The following is a 23,968-nucleotide window of genomic DNA, read 5'->3' as shown; positions in this document are numbered from 1 at the left end:
CCTCTTCTCAAGACCTGTCCATTCTGGTAGAGACTGTCACATAGTACATGTAAGCACTTCCATACTCAGTGAAGTAACGGTAAACAGAGTGTGCTAAAACGACACTCACCTACAAGAGGAATTAATTTCTATTTGAAGGGTAGGTAGCAGTTAGTCAGACAAAGAATGGGGGAAAAACCATAGCAGGCAGAGGGAAGGACACAGGGCAGGGGCCAAAAGCAAGAGTATGTTGAGCTTGGGATAAAGAGGTGGGGAGAATTATCCAGATGATGCAGGAGAGCTGAGCAGGAACCACATCATGAAAGCAGTGGATAGCTGAAGTGATGAATGATATAGAGGATCGGAGCAATATATCAGTCAGCTTTTTCACTGCTGTGACTAAAAGACCTGACAAGAGCAATTTTAGAGGAGGAAAAGTTTATTTGGGGGCTCATGGTTTCAGAGGTTTCAGTCCATAGACAGCTGGCTGCATTCATTGGGTCAGCCCTATTCCTTGGGGCTCAAGGTGAGGCTAAACATCATGGTTGAAGTGTGATGGAAGGACACAGCTTAAGACATTACACCAGGAAGCAGAGAGAGAGCTCTGCTCAACAGTGGCAAAATATATACCCCAAAGGCATGTCCCCAGGGACCGACCTCCCCAAATCTAAACCTTCTTTCACTGACTTACACATGAGCTTTTGGGGAGTACATATCTAAACCATAACAAGCAGGAAGAGATAGAAAACTGGATGGAAGTTAAAAGAAATTGTGGGAGACTAGACCAGCAGTCAGCAGCTTCTACTGGGAGTCAGATTGTAGGAAGTATTGTTTCCCCTCCTAGGCTGAAGATGAGGCTTTGCTCTCAGAAGATGATGACCCCATTGATCGACGGCCATGGACACAGCAGCACCTTGAAGCTGCAGACATTCGTCGAACACCGTCACTGGCTCTCACTCCTCCTCAGGCTGAGCAGGAGGTAGATGTGCTGGACGTGAATGTCCGGGGCCCAGGTTAGTACCTCAAGCCTTTCCCACTTCACTAGGCAGTGCCTGCCTTGGCTCTGTATGATTGTCCTACGTTTGTTTCATTTGGCCATATGCCTCCTGCCAATTTCATGGGTATAGAATCAGCTTGAGGAAATGATTGTTTAAGGAATACAGGCATGTAGAACTTACAGACTCATAAGAAAGGGAAGTATTTCACATTACTGTATATAAGGCATGTTGAGAAGAAATAGGCTGATTAAATGGATTTGATTCTCCAAGGATACAAAGTACCCCAAAGCAAAGGACAGAGAATTAGTTTAGTTCCTACCTTATATATATAATTCTATTAATGTTGGATATTGTAAAATGTTGTCCAGTTTAAATTAGCCTAGCACTTAAACTTGAACAGAGAAGCTTATTTAACTTAGAGAAGAGCCGCCAGCTCAGAAGGCTCTTTCATTCCCATATTCTTTACAGAAAAGACAGTATCAGAGGAAAAGCTGGTGAAAAATATAGAATTTATCACCAGTTATTACTAGAAATACAAGAAATTGACTTCCCCTAAACATAATGTTACTCAAATAGAAGTATTCCAACAATAGGGTTAACTTCCTTCTATTCATTGAATACTTTCTGGAACTTTCCTCTTCTACAGATGGGTGCACCCCACTGATGTTGGCTTCTCTCCGAGGAGGCAGCTCAGATTTGAGTGATGAAGATGAAGATGCAGAGGACTCTTCTGCCAACATCATCACAGACTTGGTCTGCCAGGGTGCCAGCCTTCAGGCCCAGACAGACCGGACCGGTGAGATGGCCCTGCATCTTGCAGCCCGCTACTCAAGGGCTGATGCTGCCAAGCGCCTCCTGGATGCAGGTGCAGATGCCAATGCCCAGGACAACATGGGCCGCTGTCCTCTCCATGCTGCAGTGGCAGCTGATGCCCAAGGTGTCTTCCAGGTAAAGAAGCCAAAAAGAATGGGTTTGGATAATGAAAATCTATATGGATCTACAATATTTTATTTTTGTTTAGGCATTTAATATCTAATTGAAATCATTCAGTAAGTTTTCAAGAGGTTAGTCATGCTTGCTAGATGGGAAAGAAAGAAAAGAGAGGCAAGCCAACTGACCTGCTCTAGCTAGCTATATAGTGACAGAACTAACGGCAGGTTGTACCAGTCTTCTGCTTCTTAGCAATATTTTGATGGGCAAAGATGCTTCTAAATGCACAAATCAGAAGGGAATGAAACCTGTTCTAAAGCCTTTGACTGGTGTTAACTGCCCTAGCTCTCTGGCTTTCCAGCTGCTCATTGGCACTTTTCTTAATCTGACTTGACAGTGTTCTCCTCATGCCCCTTTATTTTAGCCTTTTGAGGACATTAGAAGCATTCTAAATCTCCTTTGTCTGTATACTGTAATTGAAGTTGTGATACTTCCCCACATTTCTCTGCTTTCCTTAGAAAGTAGAGGTACCTCACTTTATGTGGGCCATTATGTCTTGATGAGTCATTTGTTGGTTCATCCATCCTTTCTTTTTTTTTTTTAATTACTTTTTTTCATCCTTTCATTTAACAAATATCATTGGTTGACCATGGTAGAATCTTGGACACAAAAATAACAAGTCTCTACCTACCCTTTAGGAACTTACAGGTTTGCCTCAGTTCTGGCTCTTATTCTCTTAGTTTCATCATTTTTCCTCTCCAAGTGACTGTTTTCTGTACTCCTCTTCTAGATTCTGATTCGCAACCGAGTAACTGATCTGGATGCCAGAATGAACGATGGTACTACACCCCTGATCCTGGCTGCCCGCCTGGCTGTAGAGGGAATGGTGGCAGAGTTGATCAACTGTCAAGCAGATGTGAACGCAGTGGATGACCATGGTAGGGACAAGAGGCAAGAGTTGGGATTCTTACCTGCAAACCATGCCTCTAAGGAGGAGAATCATTAATTATTAATCCTTCTCTGATTCGAATCCATTAAAGATTGACCCATTCTTTCATTTATGAATTCATTCATACTTCTTCACCACATCATGTTCAGAGCCCTGGGCAAGTAGGGGTCCCTAGATTATGTGAAAAGGGAGACTTTTTATAGGGTTTTCGAGCCTCAAAGAAGGCTCATGAAAGGTTCACCTGTGTGGGTTCCTAGGTTCACCATTTATTTTTTTTTAATATTTATGTGTTAGTTGTAATTGGACACAATACCTTTATTTTTTATTTATTTATATGTGGTGCTGAGGATCGAACCCACACATCTAGGTGAGCACTTTACCGCTGAGCCACAACACCAGCCCTGGTACACCACTCTTGATAGAAAAATGTGTTAGAGTGTATTTCATAGGAGGGGAGGTCTTCAGTCTGTGAAGGGTAGATTCTATTATGTGGAGGTCATGGATACCACATGCAAGTAGTCCTGTTACCTGCCTCTGTCTAATGGCTGGGAAGCCTATATTGAAGTCTTCCTAGAACAGAGGGAAAGGAAGATATTACTTTCTTCTCTGTTGGGCCCCACGGATAACTGGCTTCCTGCTGATATCTAGGGAGTTCAGGGTTTCCCTGTACAAGTCAATTGGTGCTTCCTTTTAAAAGGAGTAGGATGCTTATAAAAATGTTTTTTTTCTGAAGGAAAATCTGCCCTTCACTGGGCAGCTGCTGTCAATAACGTGGAGGCGACTCTTTTGCTGTTAAAAAACGGAGCCAACCGAGATATGCAGGACAACAAGGTATAGTCTGTAAGCTGGGAGCTTGAGGATGCTCATAGCAGTGCCTCACTTATTTATAAAGCCCTTCCCTTTTCTCCAAATAGTTTCTTTTGTGATGAGTATAGAAAATACAGAGGCAGGCTGGGCAGGAACGGGGTGCCCATCAAGCAGAGAGTTTGGTGAAGGTCCTTTCTTCTATTAGTCACACTTTTCTCATATTTGTTTGATTTTCCTCCCTACTATTCTTTTTTTTTCTGTTCATGGATACCATGATGTTTTCCTGTTTGATTTTCCCCTCTGAGTAGTCTGTCATGCTTCCCTTAGCTCACTCATCTTCTCTCATTTGCTTCCCCTTTTCCTTTATCTTAGTTCTTTCTTCATGTGTTTTGTCTTTTCTCTTTTACTCTTTCCCGTGTTTTAAATTTTTTTTAGTTGTAGGACACAGTACCTTTATTTTATTTATTTATGTGGTGCTGAGGATTGAACCCAGTGCCCCACACATGTAAGGCAAGCGCATTATCACTGAGCCACAACCCCAACCATATTTCCCATTTTTACTTTAGTTCTTTCTCTTCCTACCTTTCTTATTTGTAACTATATTTCCTTTTAGAACCTTATGTTGATAAGCTCAGTTCTCTTTTAAGTGAGCCTTTGGCTCAGGGGCATGTTTTATTTCATGAATTCCTCACTGAGGAGGTGCTGCCCGTAGGAGGGAATATTGGCTCTTGGTGAAAGGTGAAATAAGCTTATACATTTTATATATAAATCACAGGTATACATTCAGCACATAGGTAGATAGATAGCATGCCTGTGGTATTAAAATCTCATGGGGGAGGCACTTAGGGAAAATATATCTAAGGGGGTTGAATAAAAAAAAAGAATCAGTAAGACTGCTTGTATCAAGAGTGTTATTAAAAATGTTTGGTGTGGATCTCTTTTCTGTAGGAAGAAACACCTCTGTTTCTTGCTGCTCGGGAGGGGAGCTATGAAGCAGCCAAGATCCTGTTAGACCATTTTGCCAATCGCGACATCACAGATCACATGGATCGTCTTCCCCGGGATGTGGCTCGAGATCGCATGCACCATGACATTGTGCGCCTCCTGGATGAGTACAATGTGACACCGAGTCCCCCAGGCACCGTGCTGACTTCTGCTCTCTCGCCTGTCATTTGTGGGCCCAACAGGTCTTTCCTCAGTCTAAAGCATACACCGATGGGCAAGAAGCCTAGACGGCCCAATGCCAAGAGTACCATGCCCACTAGCCTCCCAAACCTTGCCAAGGAGGCCAAGGAAGCCAAGGGGAGTAGGAGGAAGAAGTCTTTGAGTGAGAAGGTCCAACTGTCTGAGAGCTCAGTGACTTTATCCCCTGTTGATTCTTTAGAGTCGCCTCACACATATGTTTCTGACACCACATCCTCTCCAATGATCACATCCCCTGGAATCCTACAGGCCTCACCCAACCCTATGCTGGCTACTGCCACCCCTGCTGCTCCAGTCCATGCTCAGCATGCACTGTCTTTCTCTAACCTGCATGACATGCAGCCTTTGGCTCCTGGGGCTAGCACTGTGCTTCCCTCTGTGAGCCAGTTGCTCTCCCACCACCACATTGTCCCCCCTGGGAGTGGCAGTGCGGGAAGCTTGGGTAGACTACATCCAGTCTCTGTCCCATCAGATTGGATGAACCGCGTAGAAATGAATGAGACCCAGTACAATGAGATGTTTGGCATGGTACTGGCTCCTGCTGAAGGCACCCACCCTGGTGTAGCTCCCCAGGGAAGGCCACCTGAAGGGAAGCATATCACCACTCCACGGGAGCCCTTGCCCCCCATTGTGACTTTCCAGCTCATTCCCAAAGGCAGCATTGCCCAACCAGCTGGGGCTCCCCCGCCTCAGTCCAGCTGCCCTCCAGCTGTTGCAGGTTCCCTACCCACTATGTACCAGATTCCAGAAATGGCCCGTTTGCCCAGTGTGGCCTTCCCCACTGCTATGATGCCCCAGCAGGATGGGCAGGTAGCTCAGACCATTCTCCCAGCCTATCATCCTTTCCCAGCCTCTGTGGGTAAGTATCCCACACCCCCTTCACAGCATAGTTATGCTTCCTCAAATGCTGCCGAGCGAACACCCAGTCATGGTGGTCACCTCCAGGGTGAACATCCCTATCTGACACCATCCCCAGAGTCTCCTGACCAGTGGTCAAGCTCATCACCCCACTCTGCTTCTGACTGGTCAGATGTGACCACCAGCCCTACTCCTGGGGGTGCTGGAGGAGTTCAGCGGGGACCAGGGACACACATGTCTGAGCCACCACACAGCAATATGCAGGTTTACGCATGAGTCTGCCTCCGTTGCAGAGACAGAACTGCCTATTGTGAATGCTGCTGAGGAACAAATGAAGGTCATCCGGAAGAGAAGTGAAGAAATCTCTGTAACCAGCTTTTGGAGGCAGGAGAGAGAAGACCATCTTTTCAAAGAAGCAATTTATGGGCTTCACTGAATATCTGCAAAGTTTCAGGGGAAGAACTTGGTTCCTTTTAATCTCTTGCCCACCAAGTCAAGTTCATGGAAATGCAAGATGAATGCAGCCCTTGGGGCCATGTTTACTCTCTTCTATTTGGAGAATAGGATGGATGCCTTTTGTAGCCCGGACATTCTTGCAGTTTGGACTGCATTTTAAGCCCTGAGGGCTTCTGCTACATCCATGAGAAGATTCTACACTAGAGTCCAGTTGGGAATTGTGCCCTGGAATTCTGACTAAGTTGACTTATCTCATATTCTCAGCTTGGAAATTCTTTTGCTTCATTTGGTGCTTTGCTTTTTTGCACCTTTCCATGGTTGTAGCCTACCAGCATATTAGAGGGCAAGACTTTGTGCTTTGAATCATTCCTGCCCTGGAAAGCAACTTCATCCTCCCTTTCCCCTCCCACTTCCTCAGCACCCCTCGGAGTCTCACAGGGTTTACTTTGGTTATGGTTCTCAACATAAACCTTTCAAGTATGTTTCTGTAAAAAAATGAACATGTTGCATTCTACGTATATCATTCCTCAAGAGAGAAGGGGAACAAAATATTTTTCTTTGAATAGATTTTGGGGGCAGGAGATCCCTTCAGGAGGCTGCACCTTAATTCTCTTTCTTGCATGCAGAGCTGCATAGAAAGCTCACCAGGATGAAGGATACGGAGTTAATTGTTTTCTACTTGTGGACCTAGTCAGTGTCAAGTTTTATCCTCGGAAGCCTAGGTACTATAACCTTACCCCCTTTTTTGAAACCAGAAAAAGAGCCAGAATGTGGGAATGACCAAGACATAAGCTAACTCATGGAAGAAGCAGTTACCTGGAAGAAGCAGATACCGCCCCTCCACTTGGGATACCAAGCATCCCATCAACTGCCAGCATGAATCACGTTTGTTTGTCCTGGATCTTAGGACGATAGGTCTACTTCTCTCCCTCATCCAGCAGGTGAAGTCAGTCTTTGCTGTTGAGCCTTTCCTTCCATACATCCCCACAGAAGAAAATGTCTCAAACAATTTGTCCTTGCCATTGAGGACTGAACTTTCCTCAGCTCAAGGGACCCAGTGACAGTCATCTTCCTTTGATCACAGTCTGTTTCCTGATTTTCTTTGAGAGCAGGAGCCTGTTTACCAGTTCCCCTCACAGTGTGTAATCTGAGTTCCTAGTGCACCCAGTAGGTTCTCACTGGACTATGTCAACTGCACTGTGTTCCAGCAGGGCATGGAGAGTTGAACTAGTTTCCTAGGGGACAGCTGTGAGGCTGCCTTTGCCAGCTTTTGCTGTCATTTCTTTTGCTCTGAAGCAGTCATGACATTGCCCTTTGGAAGACTAATATAGAAACTTCCCAGGGACTTTTCCTTTGCTAGAGTCACCTTGTAAATGATGACAGATTTCATGCTTTTCATTGTCACCCTTGTGTTCTGATTATGATTGCACCTCACCTGAGTCTGTTCTCTGAATTATGGTCTTGATGACTTGACTCTCCATCAAGATGAGAACCAATTTAGCTATAGAAACAGAATGGTTTTCTTCCTCTTCTCCTTGGGTCAATTAATAACTGGCCCTACGACCACATTGCCACTTCAGTACTGTGATGCCTGTGACACCTGGGAAATTAGTTCTGCTGGGGCATTTTGTATATATTAGTAGGGACTGCCTGCTCTGTTTTGGTTTAACAATAGTCCTCATTCATGCAGTGCCTGGGGGGGGGGGTTCACCAGTGCTTCCCACTGACCTCATTTATCTGTCTGTGGCTCCCTATGGAAGTCCTTTGTGTCCACTGGCATGGCAGTCTACAAATAGTGGTTTTCCGTCCCTCCAAGTTCATTGAATCAACAAAAATAATTAGTTCTGACCTGATACATGAAGATTGTTTGTTTGTTGTTTTATTCTTTCATATGACAGCATTCTGTCAGTCACTTTAGTGGTGTGTAAACATTTTATCATTCCAAATGGTGACTCTTTCCTTGGGCCAGTTTATTAGTCCAGCACCTATCTGATGCATGGACCATTCTGGACCACTCCACATCTACCCCTCACTGCCCTCCTGCTCCATACCCCCACTGCTTGAAAGTATCAGCCTCTGATCCAATTACTAGATCTTTTAAATCCTTCTCCTTCCCCAAGCACAATGTAAGACTGACTTCCATGTTTTTTCTCTTTGGGATACTTTTCCTCTTTGGGTTTGTGAGGAAGGAATGTGAAAGCTGCCATTATAGACAAGAGGCTCCAGGGGTGAGGTCAGGACTGCCTTTCAAATGTTTTACCAATCTCACTTTTTAAGAACTATTGAGTTATATAGTTTCTACTAAAAGGGAAGGTAAGATGGATAATCACTTTCTCATTTAGATTCTCAATTGGAGACAAGATTTTATGGAACTCTTTTATGCCATGCATAAATTACCCCCCCCCGTCCCCCCACCCCTGCTTTTGGTTTATCTTTATTTTTATAAATTCATTCTTTCTTTGACTCCTTGTCTGCCTGCCTTTGAGGATAGGTTTGTTGTTGTTGTTGTGTTTCTTTCTTTCTTACTTGTGTTTTGTTTTAAATATCTTTTTCTGACTTACATGATGGTGGGAGAGGGAAAGGCTTGAGGGAAAGTGAGATCAGAAGTTAAGGACTTTGGTGTAAGCAATCAGTTGTGATGTTCAGTCCATTATATCATTGTTAAGTTTGCCAGTTTGTAATTCTTGCATAGAAAAGAACCAGAGGTGTAGTGTCGTGTTGGCACATGGTTTGGGGATGTGGGCCTTAACCAATACATTGAGTGATGACTCTTTGGGAGGAGACATTTATATGTCCCAAGGCCCCCACCAATAACTGTTTGGTTTCAACTTCTTTGTGTAAATTTCTCTTAAAAGTGATATTTTATCTGTGTGTATGAGAAACCCAATAACCAATAAAATGACCGCATATTCCTGACTATACATGGTAAGGAAAGTGCACGCTTTGTTTTTACTTTTCAAAGTCTCATTCTAAAAGTAGTTAAGGTGAAATTTATATGAAAGCATTTTTATCACAAAATAAAAAGGTTACATGTCAAGCTCAGTGGTATTGCATTTTTTTAAAAAAATTTCCAGTCCTGTATCCCTGTCCTTGTGATTATATCATGATGTCATAATTTGGTGAGAGAAAAATAGTTTTCCTTTCATTGTGAATCCTACAGAGCCTAACTGGGCTGCTTTTTTGTCGTCATCTTCTTCTTTCTCTAATCAGTTCATAAATAAATGTTTTTGAGGGAAAACTTTCCATCAAATCAGCAGCACCATAATACTGAGTGTATACTTCCATGCATCATAATACTTTAATGCTCCCACCACAGCCAGTGAGCAGTGGACAGTTGCTCAGGACAAAGCACCTTCCAATGGAAATGGGGGTGTGTTTGTTGAAGCAAGAATTGTTAAGATATAAATAATAATGAAATAGTTATCAGAGCTATTGTTTTGTAATATTATTCCTCAAATTAAACTTTGTGTAGAACATGGCATATAGTATTACGAAACAGTATTTTGTGTATAAAGTAGTTAACATGTTCACACTTGGGGCTGGGGCAGTAGCTCAGTGACAGAGCACTTGCCCAGCATGTGTGAGGCACTGGGTTTGATCCTCAGCACCACATAAAAATGGACAGAATATCTTTAAGCAAATAAAATAAAGATATTCTGTCCATAACAATTACAAAAAAAATTAAAACAAAACATGTTCACATTTGGACATTTACCTATAATCAGTAAGACATTTGAACATGAATATTTGGTGTTTGTGATATGTGTGGCATTAGCATTCTCATATAAACTTTAGCATCTAGTTTATTTCAGTATTTTCCTGTTTTGCAGAAACTTCTAAATCACAATTGCATACTTAAAAATGCTAAAGTATATGTTTAAGTGACTTGAAACTTGTTATGCTTCAGTTTAGCAGATGAGTTTTATTGAAGATAACTGTAAACACAGTTGGTAACACATATTGGTCATTCCTGGTGTTATAATTTCATTAAAAATAAAAAATTGAGGGCTGGGGTTGTGGCTCAGTGGTAGAGCACTCGCCTAGTGCAAGCGCTTCGGTCCTTAGCACCTCATAAAAGTAAAATAAAGATATTGTTCATCTACAACTAAAAAATAAAATATAAAACAACAACAACAAAAAAAACTAATTGATTCTCCATGTTTAAGAAGAAAAATAATTTGAAAGCAAGGAATGACCACCCTGACAGACTGGCCTCTCAGAGCTAGAGTTGCTACCTGTGCACTTCTGGAAACTTTACTTGCTCGGTGGAAACCTTGCTTCAGTAGATCTGGGCTGAAGGCTATTGGTCTGCTGACAATATCCTACCCCTGCAATATTAAGCCTGGGAGCCTAACCCCCAGTTACGCAGAGATCCAGAATGATAAGTTTGGATACCAGATCATGATCATGCTGGGGCAAGGGGTGGTCTCCTTCAAGTCATGCAGCTTAACAGCCCAAGGGCCAGGCTGGCTCCTTTTTTAGAACACAATGAACAGAACAACTCTTCTTAACACCTGCATGCTAACCAAGATGTGATCTGTGGGGGAACTGCAAGCCTATTACTGCTGCCACTATTTTCCAGCCATAGGGTGTACCTGTCAGGGTATAAATGAGTGTAAAATCAATACAACATTTCCTTTTTTGACTTAAAATGTTTGCAACAATCAATCCCAACTGCAAAGAATGGGCACACTCAAATTGGTATAATTCAAAGAGGCCTTATTTATGAAAGGATTATTACAGAAGACATTTTCAGGTGTTGGGGAAACCTGGGGGACAGCACAGAAACCTCTGGCCAGCATCCGTGAGCTATCCCCACTCTAAATCTAGAGGGGTAAAGGCTGGCAGAAGTTACTGGACCTAGAAGGAGAATCCCATAGTGCAGGTTTCCTCAAGAAGAACCGAGACTTCTGTCAAGGCACCCTGAACCCTAGGCCTCTCAGAAGAAAGAAACCAGGGGAAGAATACCCCAGCCTCATTCTCCACCCCACCTCTACCCTGGGAGGTGAATCCAAGTGGAAGCTTAAAAAGGGCTGCCTGGGGCTGAGAGCTTGGTGGAGAAGGGAAGAGAGTGGATCTGAAGGTACTAACACATGGTCCCCTCAAACATTCTTCCTTCAACTATAATATTTATGAGAAATTTCCACTAGTGGAGTCAGCATTGATATATCAAGGCAGGAAAAACAAACTACAAGAAATTATGCATTGGTAATCCTGACTGGAATTCTTTTCCTGACTTCCTTGTGGGTTTCTTTATTGCTTTGGCTTTGAGCACCCACCCTGAGCATGACCAACAGTAGGCTGGACAAATGATGTTACATTCATTCAAATGAAGCCTATACATGGATGAAAGTCAGCCATATGCCATATGTAGCAACACCAAGAATTGTCATAGACATGATACTGAGCACAATAAATCAGACAGAAAAGAACACACTTTGTATGATTTCCATTATACAAATTCAGGAAAAATAAAGCAATAGTAAATAGAGATCTGAAACATGGATACTTTTGGGGGAGGGGCATCTTAATTAAGACAAGAGCAAGATGATTCTTGCTGGAGTCCGAAAACCTCTTAAGTAGGTGATGGTTATATGAATGTATACATCTGTAAAAGTACATGTAAAGTTTAGCTTTAATATTCGTGCATTTTACTTATGTAAGTTGTATTTTAATAAAATGTTCCTTTAATAACCTACAGAAATATATAAACACCTAATACAATAAGAAATGTATGTCATCGTATTTATTTCAGACTTAAAGATGACATACTGCTTATAGCTTAACACTTCTATTTTCCCCTCTAATTCCATTGCTCCCTTTTTTTCTTTCTTCCCTCCCTCCCTTCTCTCAGTTCCTGGTTTTCATGAATTTTGTTTGCAGGGATGATCTTCTTAAAAACATCATTGTATGTAATATTTCAAACTCAATTGTATGAAATGTGGGGTTGAATACTTATGAAGTTAATTAAGTAATGACATAAACTAGTGCTTTAGCTTGCTGGGCAGGAGTTCTGGGTTCCAGCTGAATAATTCATATCCATTGGGTTCTGGCTGTATTTGGCACCGGGTGGCATTGGTTTTAGGATTGATTCTGGGTTTGTAACCTCACTGCAATTTTTAAAAGCCTCTTTGTAAATCCTCACTGCTTCATGTGCCTATTTTCACAGAATTCAGGCCATGCAAATATTGGAGTATAGGGACCCAGCCTTTATTCTCTGTGATGGAATTGTCTCATGTTTCTCCCCTCCAGGATTACTTTTCCTTGCCTTCTGAGGAAGGCTAAAAGGCAGGGACTAGGCAGAGGAAGGGAATTAACAACTAATCATATTACTTACTGTAGTTATTGCAAAGTTTTACATGTAAGAATTGGAAGAGAGGCTAATAAGTCTGTATACCTGAACGACACAAGAAAAATTATGAAAGAATTACCATAAACCATCAGGAATTTAATAGAGTGATGTAAAACTAATTCATAGAAATAGATTTTATTATTTAAAAAACTAGTTGGAGGATATATGATTGGAAAGAGGTGCACAATTATAATAGCAAACACACACACACCACTAACCATCAAAAAATTGCAAACCCCAAATATTAACAAACATCACCCACTGTTTCCTTATCAGGTTACAGCTTTATCAGTTGCTGTTGCTTTATCAATTATAGCTCTAGTTCTGTCTATTCTTCCCATTTTTCTGCTCTCCTGATTCTCTAGATAAAAATGATGAATATATCTGATTATGCCCACAACTCAGATAAAATTCATTCAAATGCTCAATTGCTTGAATCCCCACTAATATCACCTAACAAGTACTTCAAATCCTGAGGTGGCCCCATTACCCAAGGTATGCAGCTTCTCTGGTGCAGCACTCAGGAAGGGGCACTTATTTGATTGATTCACAGAGCTACTCCTGGTGATTTTTTTTACAAACAAAATATCTTTTATTCTTAACTACAGAAAATCAAAACTGCAATCTAGTACTATTCATAAGACCCACTGATGTCACATTTTTTAAAAATATAACTATATAGTAGCTTTTAAAACATTTGAGTTCACTCAGATTTGTCAGTTAATCATTTTACCTTTACTGACTGATTTTACCAAGTTGTGAGATCAAACATTTACAACCACATCATTTTTTTTTCCTTTGGTACTGGGGATTGAACTTAGGGTCACTCAACCACTAAGCCACACCCCCAGCCCTTTTTATATTTTGAGACACTGTCTCAGTTGCTTAGGACCTCGCCAAGTGCTGAGGCTGGCTTTGAACTTGTGACCCACCTGCCTAAATCTCCCAAGCTGCTGGGATCACATGCGTGTTCCAACACACCTGGTCATCCACATTAATTCTTGACAGAATTTTGATGTCTGATACTATCTAGATATTGAGCGACATCCAATTAAAACATCAGTATACCTTTCATTTACCAAAGAAATTTTATTCAAGTTTCCAAAACAAACTCGAAAGGTTATTCTGGGTTTGAATTGAAGACAAAAAGTCAATTTAAAATATGAAAACAAATAGTTTTCACGTAGTAGGAGTCAAAATCAATGTATATATTCTCCAATCAAACACCTGTTCCATGTGGAGTTTTTCAAGTTCTTAGAGAGTCTACCAGGTCAAACCCTTTGCTGCCTTTGCTGCTTTTGCTTTGCTCTTCCGCCTTCCTTTCTCTCACTTTGCCTTTAGTCTTTTTCTTAGCCTCTGGTTCATCCACACGGGGTACTATCCACACTGGTCTAGAAGAGTCTTCTTGTTTCTCTTAATCTCAGCCTCCATTTTCATGTCGTCTTTTTCATCTTTCCCCACACATGGCGTTTTCTTCTGGCAATGTTTGGGGACCACCACTGTTGCTGTTTCTTTAACATCTTTCATTAAAACATCACTACCTACTTTGAGAATATTTTTAAGTCTGTTGAACTCTTCCGGAGCATTCTTTTTCCTCTTTTCAGCCCACGTCTTCCTTTTCCACTTATTCTGTAAGCTTTTAGCCATCTTTTATAAGACCACCTTCTGCAAGCAGCATGCCAAGTGGAAGTCCCCCACTCCTGGTGATCTTTGACTGATAGACAAAAACAAGGCACTGTGTCAAAACTCCCAGACTGAAAAACTCCCATTTCAACACACTATTACAAACAGGAACTGATGGAAACAGAGTTTATAAATTTATTTCAAGAATTTCACAAAAATTCAACATACTCAGATAATCTGTTTCTAAGATTCAGTATCATGCAGTTATCTCTGAACATAGCACTTTCAAATTAGAAAGAAATGAAAATATGACCAATATTCCTACATGTATGAAAAATTAATTTATAAATTATCAAATTATTAGTGTAAATGTAAATTAGAATGTATTTAGAATTGTACAAAAACAATTATCAAGTAACACTATATATGAACACTATTAAAATTTGTGGAAAGCAGTTAAGTTTTTAAATAGAAAAACATTAGTCTTGAGCTGAGGTAGTGGCTCAGTGGTAGAGCACTTGCCTAGCATGTGTGATGCACTGGGTTCGATTCTCAGCACCACATATAAATAAATGAATAAAATAAAGGTCCATCAATATCTAAAATTTTTAAAAAAACTTTAATGTAAGTACCTACATAGCAGAATAATAATGTAAGAACCTTCATTAAGAAATTAGACAACCACAGAATAAACCCAAAAGATAGAAGAAAGAAAATAAGATAAGCAGAAATGAATGAAATAACTGAAAAAGACAATTAATTTTACGAAAAACTGGTTATTTGAAAAAAAGATGAGAGAAAACTCTGACAAGAATCAACAAGGAAATTATAAAGAATGCACAACTAAAGCACTAGAGAAATAAAAGTAGGATTTAAAAGCAGACATAGTAATTCAAAATTCATATGAGAATAGTGATATAACATCAAAATCTCAGGGACACTATGAAGGCAGTTTAAAGAAGAAAGTTCATTGCATTGAACTTGTTCATTAAAAGGATTGAAAGTAGGGCTAGGGTTGTGGCTCAGAGGTAGAGCACTCACCTACCTCATGTGAGGTGCTGGGTTCGATCCTCAGCACCACATAAAAATAAAATAAAGATGTTGAGTCCACCAAAAACTAAAAAATAAATATTAAAAAATTCTCTCTCTCTTAAAAAAAAAGAAATATGGAAAGCAGTATGGAGATTTCTTGGAAAATAGGGAATGGAACCACCATTTGACCCAGCTATCCCTCTCCTCGGTCTATACCTAAAGGAATTAAAAACGGTATACTACAGGGACACAGACACATCAATGTTTATTGCAGCACAATTCACAAAAGCTAAACTGTGGAACCAACCTAGATGCCTTTCAATAGATGAATGGATAAAAAAAATGTGGCATATATCTATAAACAATGGAATATTACTCAGCAATAAAAGAGAATAAAATCATGGCACTTGCAGGTAAATGGATGGAGTTAGAGGAGATAATGCTAAGTGAAGTTAGCCAATCCCCCCAAAACAAATGCCGAATGTTTTCTTCAAGATAAGGAGGCTGATTCATGGTGGGATAGGGAGAGGGAGCATGGGAGGAATAGATGAACTCTAGATAGGGCAGAGGGGTGGGAGGAGAAGGGAGAGCGCATGGGGTAATTAATGATGGTGGAATGTGATGATCAGATCATTATTATCCAAAGTACATGTATGAAGCACAAATTGGTGTGAATATACTGTGTATACAATCAAAGATATGAAAAATTGTGCTCTATATGTATAATAAGAATTGTAATGCATTCTACTCTCATATGTAAATAAAAAATAAAATAAATAAATAGAACAAACAAACAAAAGGATAGAAAGTCATCAAATAAATAACCTAACATTACATTTCAAAGCCCTAGAAAAGGAACACATCAATACCAAAAGCAGTAGAAGATAGGAAATAATTAAAATCAGAGCTAAAATCAATGGAAATTGAAACAAACACAAAAAAAAATTCAAAAAATCGATGAAATAAAAAGTTGGTTCTTCGAAAAAATAAAGAAAATTGATAAACCCTTACCCAAGCTAATGAAGAAAAAGAAAAAAAAATTGAAATTTGTAATGAAAAAGTAAATATCACCACGAACACCACTGAAATACAGAAGTTACTTTAGAAATCTATACTCCAATAAAATAGAAAATCATGAAGAGATCAACAGATTTCTAGAGACATATGACCTATCCAAATTGAATCAAGAGAACAGAAAATTTAAACAGATCAATTTCAAGCAATGAAATTGAAGATATCATCAAAAGCCTACTAACAAAGATAGCCCATTCAACAAATGGTGCTGGCAAAACAGGAAATTCATATGTAGCAAAATGAAATTAAACCTCTATCTCTCACCCTGCACAAAAATCAACTCAAAGTGGGTCAAAGACTTAGGCACTAGAACAGAGACCCTATCCCTAATAGAAGAAAAACAGGCCCAAATCTTCACCATGTCAGCCTAGGATCTAACTTCCTTAACAAGACTCCTAAAGTGCAAGAAGTAAAATCAAGAATCAATAAACGAGATGGATTAAAATTAAAGAGCTTCTTTTCAGCAAAGAAAACAACTAATAATGTGAGGAGAGAGCCTACAGATTGGGAGAAAATCTTTACCACATGCACCTCCAAGCATTAATCTCTAGGCTATATAAAGAACTCAAAAATCTTAACACTTAAAACCCAAATAACCCAATCAATAAATGGGCAAAGGAACTGAATAGGCACTTCACAGAAGAAGAAACGTGAATGGTCAAAATATATGTGGAAAAAAAAGTTCAACATCTCTAGCAATTAAGAGAAATGTAAATTAAAACTACACTGAGATTCCATCTCACTCTAGTCAGAATGACAATTATCAAGAATATTAGTAACAATAAATGTTGGTGAAAATGTGGGGGTAGAGGTACACTCATACATTGCTGGTGGGACTGCAAATTGGTGCAACTGCTATGGAAAGCAGTATGGAGATTTCTCAGAAAACTTGGAATGGAACCACCATTTGACCCAGCTATTTTTGACTCCTTGGTTTATACCCAAAAGACTTAAAATCAGCATGCTATAGAGATGCAGCCACATCAATGTTTATAGTAGCTCAATTCACAATAGCTAGACTGTGGAACCAGCCTAGGTGTCCCTCAATAGATAATGGATAAAGAAAATGTGACATATATATATATATATATATATATATATATATATATATATATATACACACATATATATATATACACACACACATACATACATACATACATAATACATTCAATGGAATATTACTTAGCTTTAAAGAAGAGTGAAATTATGGCATTTGCCAGTAAATGGTTGGAATTGGAGAATATCATGCTAAGCAAAATAAGCCAATCCCACAAAACCAAAGGCCGAATGTTTTCTCTAATATGTAGAGGCTAATTCACAGTAAGATGGTTGCACTAGGGAAGAATAGCCTAACCTTAGATTAGGTAGAGGGAAGTTATGGGAGGGGAGGGGATGTGGGGAAAGGAAAGATAGTAGAATCAAATAGACATTATTATTTTATGTACATATGTGACTACATGACCAATATGATTTTGCAACATGTAGACTCAGAAAAATGAGAAATTATATCCCAGCTATGTATGATATATCAAAGTGCATAAATGCATTCTACTGTTATGTATAACTAAAACAAATTAAAAAATAAAAAAAGAGTGAGAGGAAAATAACAATATTCTTGGACATGCAAAAACTTAAGATAGGAGCCCAATGTGATTTTGTAGAACCCAAATGCAAAATGAAAATTTGAGATCCCTTATTAAAAAATCATAAAAAATTTCAAGATGGCAACTGCAAAGCATGAAAATAAGTGTGGGACCCCTCTGAATGCAGGTCCTCTTTCTTAGGCATATATGGATCACATACCCAGGAAGTTGACCCTGAACCCAGAAAGCTCACTACCCATGAACTCCTTTCTATATAAAACAACGTTTAATTTTGTTAGGGTAGTGACGCAAATAGCCACAAGAGACACATCTTTGAGATCAAGCAAAAGTTTATTGACAGACAATATCTGCCAGGCTGCCCTCCTACAAGGCACAGCAGCCTGCTGGAAAAAAAAAATTCTTAACTATATAGACAAATACAATAGAATAGTTTTTAAAAAAATAACCCATCTGGTCCTGTGATTGTTACTTGATGACTGTGCTGTGGTTTTGGTAGTTAGGGACTCTTCCAGGGAGGGACGGTCATGCCTGGGTTGGCAGGTACTGATTTTCAAAATGGAGTTACTTAGGCCTAAGGACCTAACAAATTTGAAAAAGAAATGGGCAATAAAAAAAAATCAAATAAGACAAAACAAATATCCCAATTAAAAGCCTGTCTTAACTATAATATTCTTTATGTAGCTTAAAGTAGTGATTTGGAAAAGAATACTACGAAGAGGACCCGGACGGCAAAGAAGGCTGCAGTGCTACTAGGATCTGTATTTTCAATGGATCCTGAGGAGTTTGGTGAGCTCCTTCAGCAAGCTGAACAGCTTGCTGCTGAGACTGAGGGCATCTCAGAGCTTCCCCATGGGGAACGGAACTTACAGGAGATCCAGCAAGCAGGTGAGTGCCTGCGTTCCCATACCTCACACGCACGTCCCAGGAGACAGCAGATGTCAAGAATGAGGACAATGCGCTGCTGTCTGCCACTGAAGAGTCCCAAAAGCGGACCTTTGGTATGGCTGAGGAGTACCGTCGGGAGTCAGTGCTGGTGGAGTCGGAGCAAGGGAAACAGCGGATTCTGCACACGCTGCTGGCGTCGGGAGAGGATGCCCTTGACTTGACCCGCAAGAGTGAGCCCAGTTACATCAATGATGTGGGGCCCCCTGGTCGGAGCTCTCTGGATAGCATTGAGATGGCCTACGCCCGGCAGATTTATATCTATAATGAGAAGATTGTCAGTGGCCATCTGCAGCCTAACCTTGTGGTCCTCTATGCTTCCGTCGCAGAGCTGGAGGATAAGAGCATTTCTGACATGTGGACCATGGTAAACGACAGATGTGTTGTTGGCACCAGTGACTGAGTCCTGAAGAGCCGGAGCAGCGTGGAAGTGCGCACGGAGTTCCTCAGGCAGGCGCTGGGGTACCTGGAGCAGAGTTATAAGAATGACACCCTTGTGACTGTGTTTGCATCAGGCCCAGCTGGGTGTGTGCCTGGGACTTATCAGTTGGTGCGAAGTTTTCTGAACATTAAACTTCCTGCTCCCTTACCTGGACTTCAGGATGGCGAGGTGGAGGGCCACCCTGTCTGGGTGTTGATCTACTACTGCACACACTGCAGAGACCTGCTTGCGGCTTCCCAGGTGGTGAACCGAGCCGAGCACCAGCTGGGAGAGTTCAAGACCTGGTTCCAGGAGTCCATGAACAGCAAGGACAGAAGACTGTCCCCAGCTACGGAAAACGAGCTCCGGCTTCATTACCGCAGAGCCCTCAGGAACAACACAGACCCCCAACAGGCAGGCAGATGCGATGTCACTGACAGTGAAGTGGCAGACAAAACCGAGGACTACCTGTGGCTGAAGTTGAACCAAGTGTGTTTTGATGACGATGGCACCAGCTCCCCACAGGACAGGCTCACTGGCTCACATTTCCAGAAACAGCTGCTGGAAGACGATGGCGAGTCCCACTTCACGGTGAACCAGCAGCCCTTCCTCTACCTCCATGTGCTGTTCCTGACAGAAGCAGATCGAAGCCGCCCTTGCTTTTCCTTCTGCATGGAGTGACTGCTCTGTCATGCTGTCCATGTGGCCCTGGTGCTGTTCGAGCTGAAGCTGCCTTTAAAATCCTCAGGACTGAGTGCTCAGCTCCTCAGCCATGAGCCTGCTGACCCTCCTTGCATGCGTTCCTCGGATCAGTGTCCCCCAGTCCAATAAGGAGCGGCTGAAGAACTTGGTGCTCTCCATCGCTGAGCGGTACAAGAATCAGGGAATAAGTGCAAATAAATTTGTGGACTCCACCTTCTACCTTTTGTTGGACTTGATCACCTCACCTTTTTTTTGATGAGTATCACAACGGTCACATTGATAGAGCCTTTGGTGTAATTGATCGCTTGAAGCTGGTGCCCCTGAATCAGGAAAGTGTGGAAGAGAGAGAGTAGCTTCCTTCAGAAATTTCAGCAATGAAATCAGGCACAACTTCTCAGAAGTTCTTCTTGCCACCATGAACATCTTGTTCACACAGTTTAAGAGGCTTAAGGGGACCAGTCCATCCATCCAGGCCCCAGCGAGTCATCGAGGACTGTGACTCTCAACTCCGAAGTCAAGCCCTGGAAAGATACCCTACCGGACGTCTGGGGACACCAATGCGAGGCTGGAGCAGATGGAGGTCCTCATGAATTAAGGGCATGCCTTGGGGCTCCTGGGATTGGACACTGCTGGTACATTAGGTGCGTTGGTCCAGTGGGCTGGGGTTTCTGGTTTTGTTTCTGTTGTTTTGTTTTGTTTTTTGTATCATGTATTTTTGTCAATACCAATAAATTTCTTTGATTTGTAAAAAAAAAAAAAAAAAAGAAAGAAAAAGAAAACAATTCTATGAAGAAACAAGGCCAATTATTTTAAAACCACACATTAAAATTTGACAATTTCAATAAAAATAGAAGACATAGGAAAGGAGTAAAAGTACAAAGCATGCTTCATGACTTGTGAGGTTAGGAATAGGGGATGTTTTAGACACCGATTAACTAGAAGAAAATATATTTTTTAAAAACTGATTCCAAATATTTAGAGGAAGCAGTAATATTTAAAAGTAACCACAAAATTAGTGACTAAAAAATAACATAGGTTTATCATATTGCAGTGACTGTGGATCAAGAATCCAGGCATGGTGCAGTGGGGTCCTCTGCTTCAGGGTCTTTGTGGGGCTGCTGTCAAGGTAGTGGCCAGAACTGGGCTCTCATTTGAAAGCTTGAGTGAGGAAGTGTCTGCTTTCCAGTCTCCTCTGGTTGTTGGTGGGATCTGGTTTCTGACAGCCTTGTGGAGTGAGGGCCTCAGTTTATAGCTGGCTGTCAGCTGAAGCCACCCTGGTCCCAGCAGGGTCCACCCAGTTCCCTCCCCAGGGTGGTTACTTCCTTGGTGAAAACTTGTAAGCTGAGGAGGAACCAAGGCTGCGGGCAAGATGGAAGTTACAATCCTATGTGATATAACCACAGAGGTGACATCATCTTTGCTGGATTCTATTAATGGTTAGAAAGATATGACAGGTCAACCCCCTTCAGGGGGAGGGGAACCCAAGGGTGTGCATACCAAAAAGCAGGGATCCTTCAGGGCTTACTCACAGCCACATACATTTACAAGAGGGTTTGTCAGAAAAAGGAGACTTGGTCATATACCTGATCTATGCAAAGGCTTGCCTGCTCTCCCCACAGTTGAGAACGTAAATGTCTTGCTCATCTGTATCTAGGTTCAAATATAATCCTATAATCACTGTTTGTTGAATGAATATATCAATTGCTGCAAAGGAACACAGTTTTGAAAAACAGTTTGATATCATTAACAGGTTGGTTTCTATTTGCATTGAAATAAATCTGGCAGTTTTTCATATTAAAGGTCAAAATGTCATGCCAGAAAGGACAAAACAAGAGCTTTAACACATTCCAGAACAAAATTTTTCCACAGGATGCCTTGTGTTTGCCTTTCCCATTTAGACTATTGTCATAGTCCTTCCTCCAGGGACCATTTACATTTGAATCACGTTTCTCTCTTGAAACTTGAACAAATATAGTACCTCCTTTTAAATGTCCTTTAGAAAAAAAGAAGCCTACCAAAAAGAAAAGCCCAGGACCAGATGACTTCTCAGCTGAGTTCTACCGGACCTTCAAAGAACTTACACTAATACTCTTTAAATTATTCCATAAAATAGAAAAGGAGGGAACCTGAACCCTTCCAAACTCATTCTTTGAAGCCAATATCATCAAAACAAAGACACATCAAGGAAAGAAAACTTCAGACCAATATTCCTGATTAACATAGATTTTCAATAAAATAGTGGCAAATCACATACAAAACATATTAAAAAGATAGTGCACCATGATCAAGTGGGGTTCATTCCAGGGATGCAAGGTTGTTTCAACAAATGAAAATCAATAAACATAATTCACCATATCAATAGATTTAAAGACAAGAATCGAATGATTATCTCAATACATACAAAATTTATTTTTGACAAAATTCAGCATCCACTCATGCTCAAAACACTAGAAAAACTAGGAATAGTAGGAGAATACCTCAACATTGTAAATACTATATATGCTAAATCCAAGGCCAACATCATTCTAAATGGTGAAAAACTCAAACTATTTCCTCTAAAAACTGGAACAAGACAAGGATGTCTCTTTCACCACTTCTAGTCAACATAGTCTTTGAAACCCTAGCCAGATCAATTAGACAAAAAAAAAAAAAGGAAGAAAGAAAAAAGAAAAGAAAAAGAAGAAAAAGGCATCAAATAGGAAAAAAAAAGAGTTCAACTTATCCCTATTTGCCAAAAACATGATTCTATATTTAGAAGACCAAAAAAACTCCACCAGAAAGCTTCTAGAATTAATAAATGAATTCAACAAACTATCAGGGTATAAAATAAACACCCATAAATCAATTGTGTCCCTATACACTAATGACGTATCAACTGAAAGAGAAATCAGGAAAACTATCCCATTAACAATAGCCTCAAAAAAAAAACTTGGGAATTAATATAACAAAAGAAGTTATATTAATATATAATAATATATTATATATTATTATATATTAAGTTATATATATTAATATATAACTTTCTACAGTGAAAACTACAGAACACTAAAGAAAGTAATTGAAGAAGATTTCAGAAAATGGAAAGATCTCCAATGTTCTTGGATGGGCAGAATTAATATTGTCAAAAGTGCCATCCTACCAAAAGTGCTATACATATTTAATGCAATTCCTATTAAAATTCCAATGATGTTCTTCATAGAAATAGAAAAAGTAATCATGAAATTCATTTGGAAAAATAAGAGACACAGAATAACCAACGGCATCCTTACCAAGAAAAGTGATACAGGAGACATCAAATACCAGACCTTAAATTATACTATAGAACTACAGTAATAAAAATAGCGTGTTATTGGCACAAAAACAGATGTGGAGACCAATGGTACAAAATAGAAAACACAGAGACATACCCACATAAATACAGTTATCTCATACTAGACAAAGGTCCACAAACATATGTTAGAGAAAAGATAACCTCTTCAACAAATGGTGCTGAGAAAACTGGAAATTCATATGTAGTAGAATGAATTTAAACCCCTATCTCTCACTCTGCACAAAACTGAATTCAGAGTAGAACAACGACCTAGGCATCAGACCGGACATGCTATGCTTACTAGAAGAAACAATAGGCCCAACTCTTTACCATGTTGGCTTAGGAACCGACAGTCTAAAGCCGAAGAGGTAAAATCAAGAATCAATAAATAAGATGGATTCAAATTAAAAGGCTTCTTTACAACAAAGGAAACATTAGAACATGAACAGAGAGTCTACAGAATGGGAGAAAAAATCTTTACCACCTGCACCTTAAATAGAGCATTAATCTCCAGAATGTACAAAGAACTCAAAATCTTAACACCAACAAAAAAAAAAAAAAAAAGAAAGAAAGAAGTAATCCAATCAATAAATAAGCAAAGGAACTGAACAAGCACTTCACAGAAGAAGAAATACAATTGATTAACAAATATATGAAAAAATGTTCAACGTCTCTAGTAATTAGAGAAATGCAAGTCAAAACTACACTGAGATTCCATCTCATTC

General features: G+C 40.3%; 1 protein-coding gene and 2 pseudogenes across 2 annotated transcripts in view; 2 read left to right on the top strand and 1 right to left on the bottom strand.

Annotated features, from left to right (window-relative positions):
- Notch2 (notch receptor 2) overlaps positions 1-9,217 on the top strand; it is a 154,165-nt gene extending 144,948 nt beyond the window's left edge. The window contains exons 30-34 of one of the 2 annotated variants that reach the window (XM_076863227.1): positions 824-992; positions 1,624-1,925; positions 2,698-2,845; positions 3,590-3,687; positions 4,612-9,217. In XM_076863227.1, the coding sequence (XP_076719342.1) occupies positions 824-992; positions 1,624-1,925; positions 2,698-2,845; positions 3,590-3,687; positions 4,612-6,000 (2,106 nt within the window). In that variant the 3' untranslated portion in view covers positions 6,001-9,217. Of the gene's footprint in view, positions 1-823; positions 993-1,623; positions 1,926-2,697; positions 2,846-3,589; positions 3,688-4,611 lie in introns of those variants that run through there. The other variant, XR_013091938.1, reaches the window with a different exon arrangement.
- A 4,578-nt stretch (positions 9,218-13,795) lies between these two features.
- Positions 13,796-14,179, bottom strand: LOC143404937 (protein LLP homolog pseudogene; annotated as a pseudogene).
- A 4,456-nt stretch (positions 14,180-18,635) lies between these two features.
- On the top strand, positions 18,636-20,528 carry LOC143404938 (nuclear pore complex protein Nup93 pseudogene; annotated as a pseudogene).
- Positions 20,529-23,968: the final 3,440 nt, after the last annotated feature.

This window comes from Callospermophilus lateralis, chromosome 7 (assembly GCF_048772815.1).
Source record: "Callospermophilus lateralis isolate mCalLat2 chromosome 7, mCalLat2.hap1, whole genome shotgun sequence".
NCBI lineage: Eukaryota > Metazoa > Chordata > Mammalia > Rodentia > Sciuridae > Callospermophilus > Callospermophilus lateralis.
Note: the sequence above shows the minus strand (reverse complement) of the source record. Positions and strands in the feature narration are given on the sequence as shown.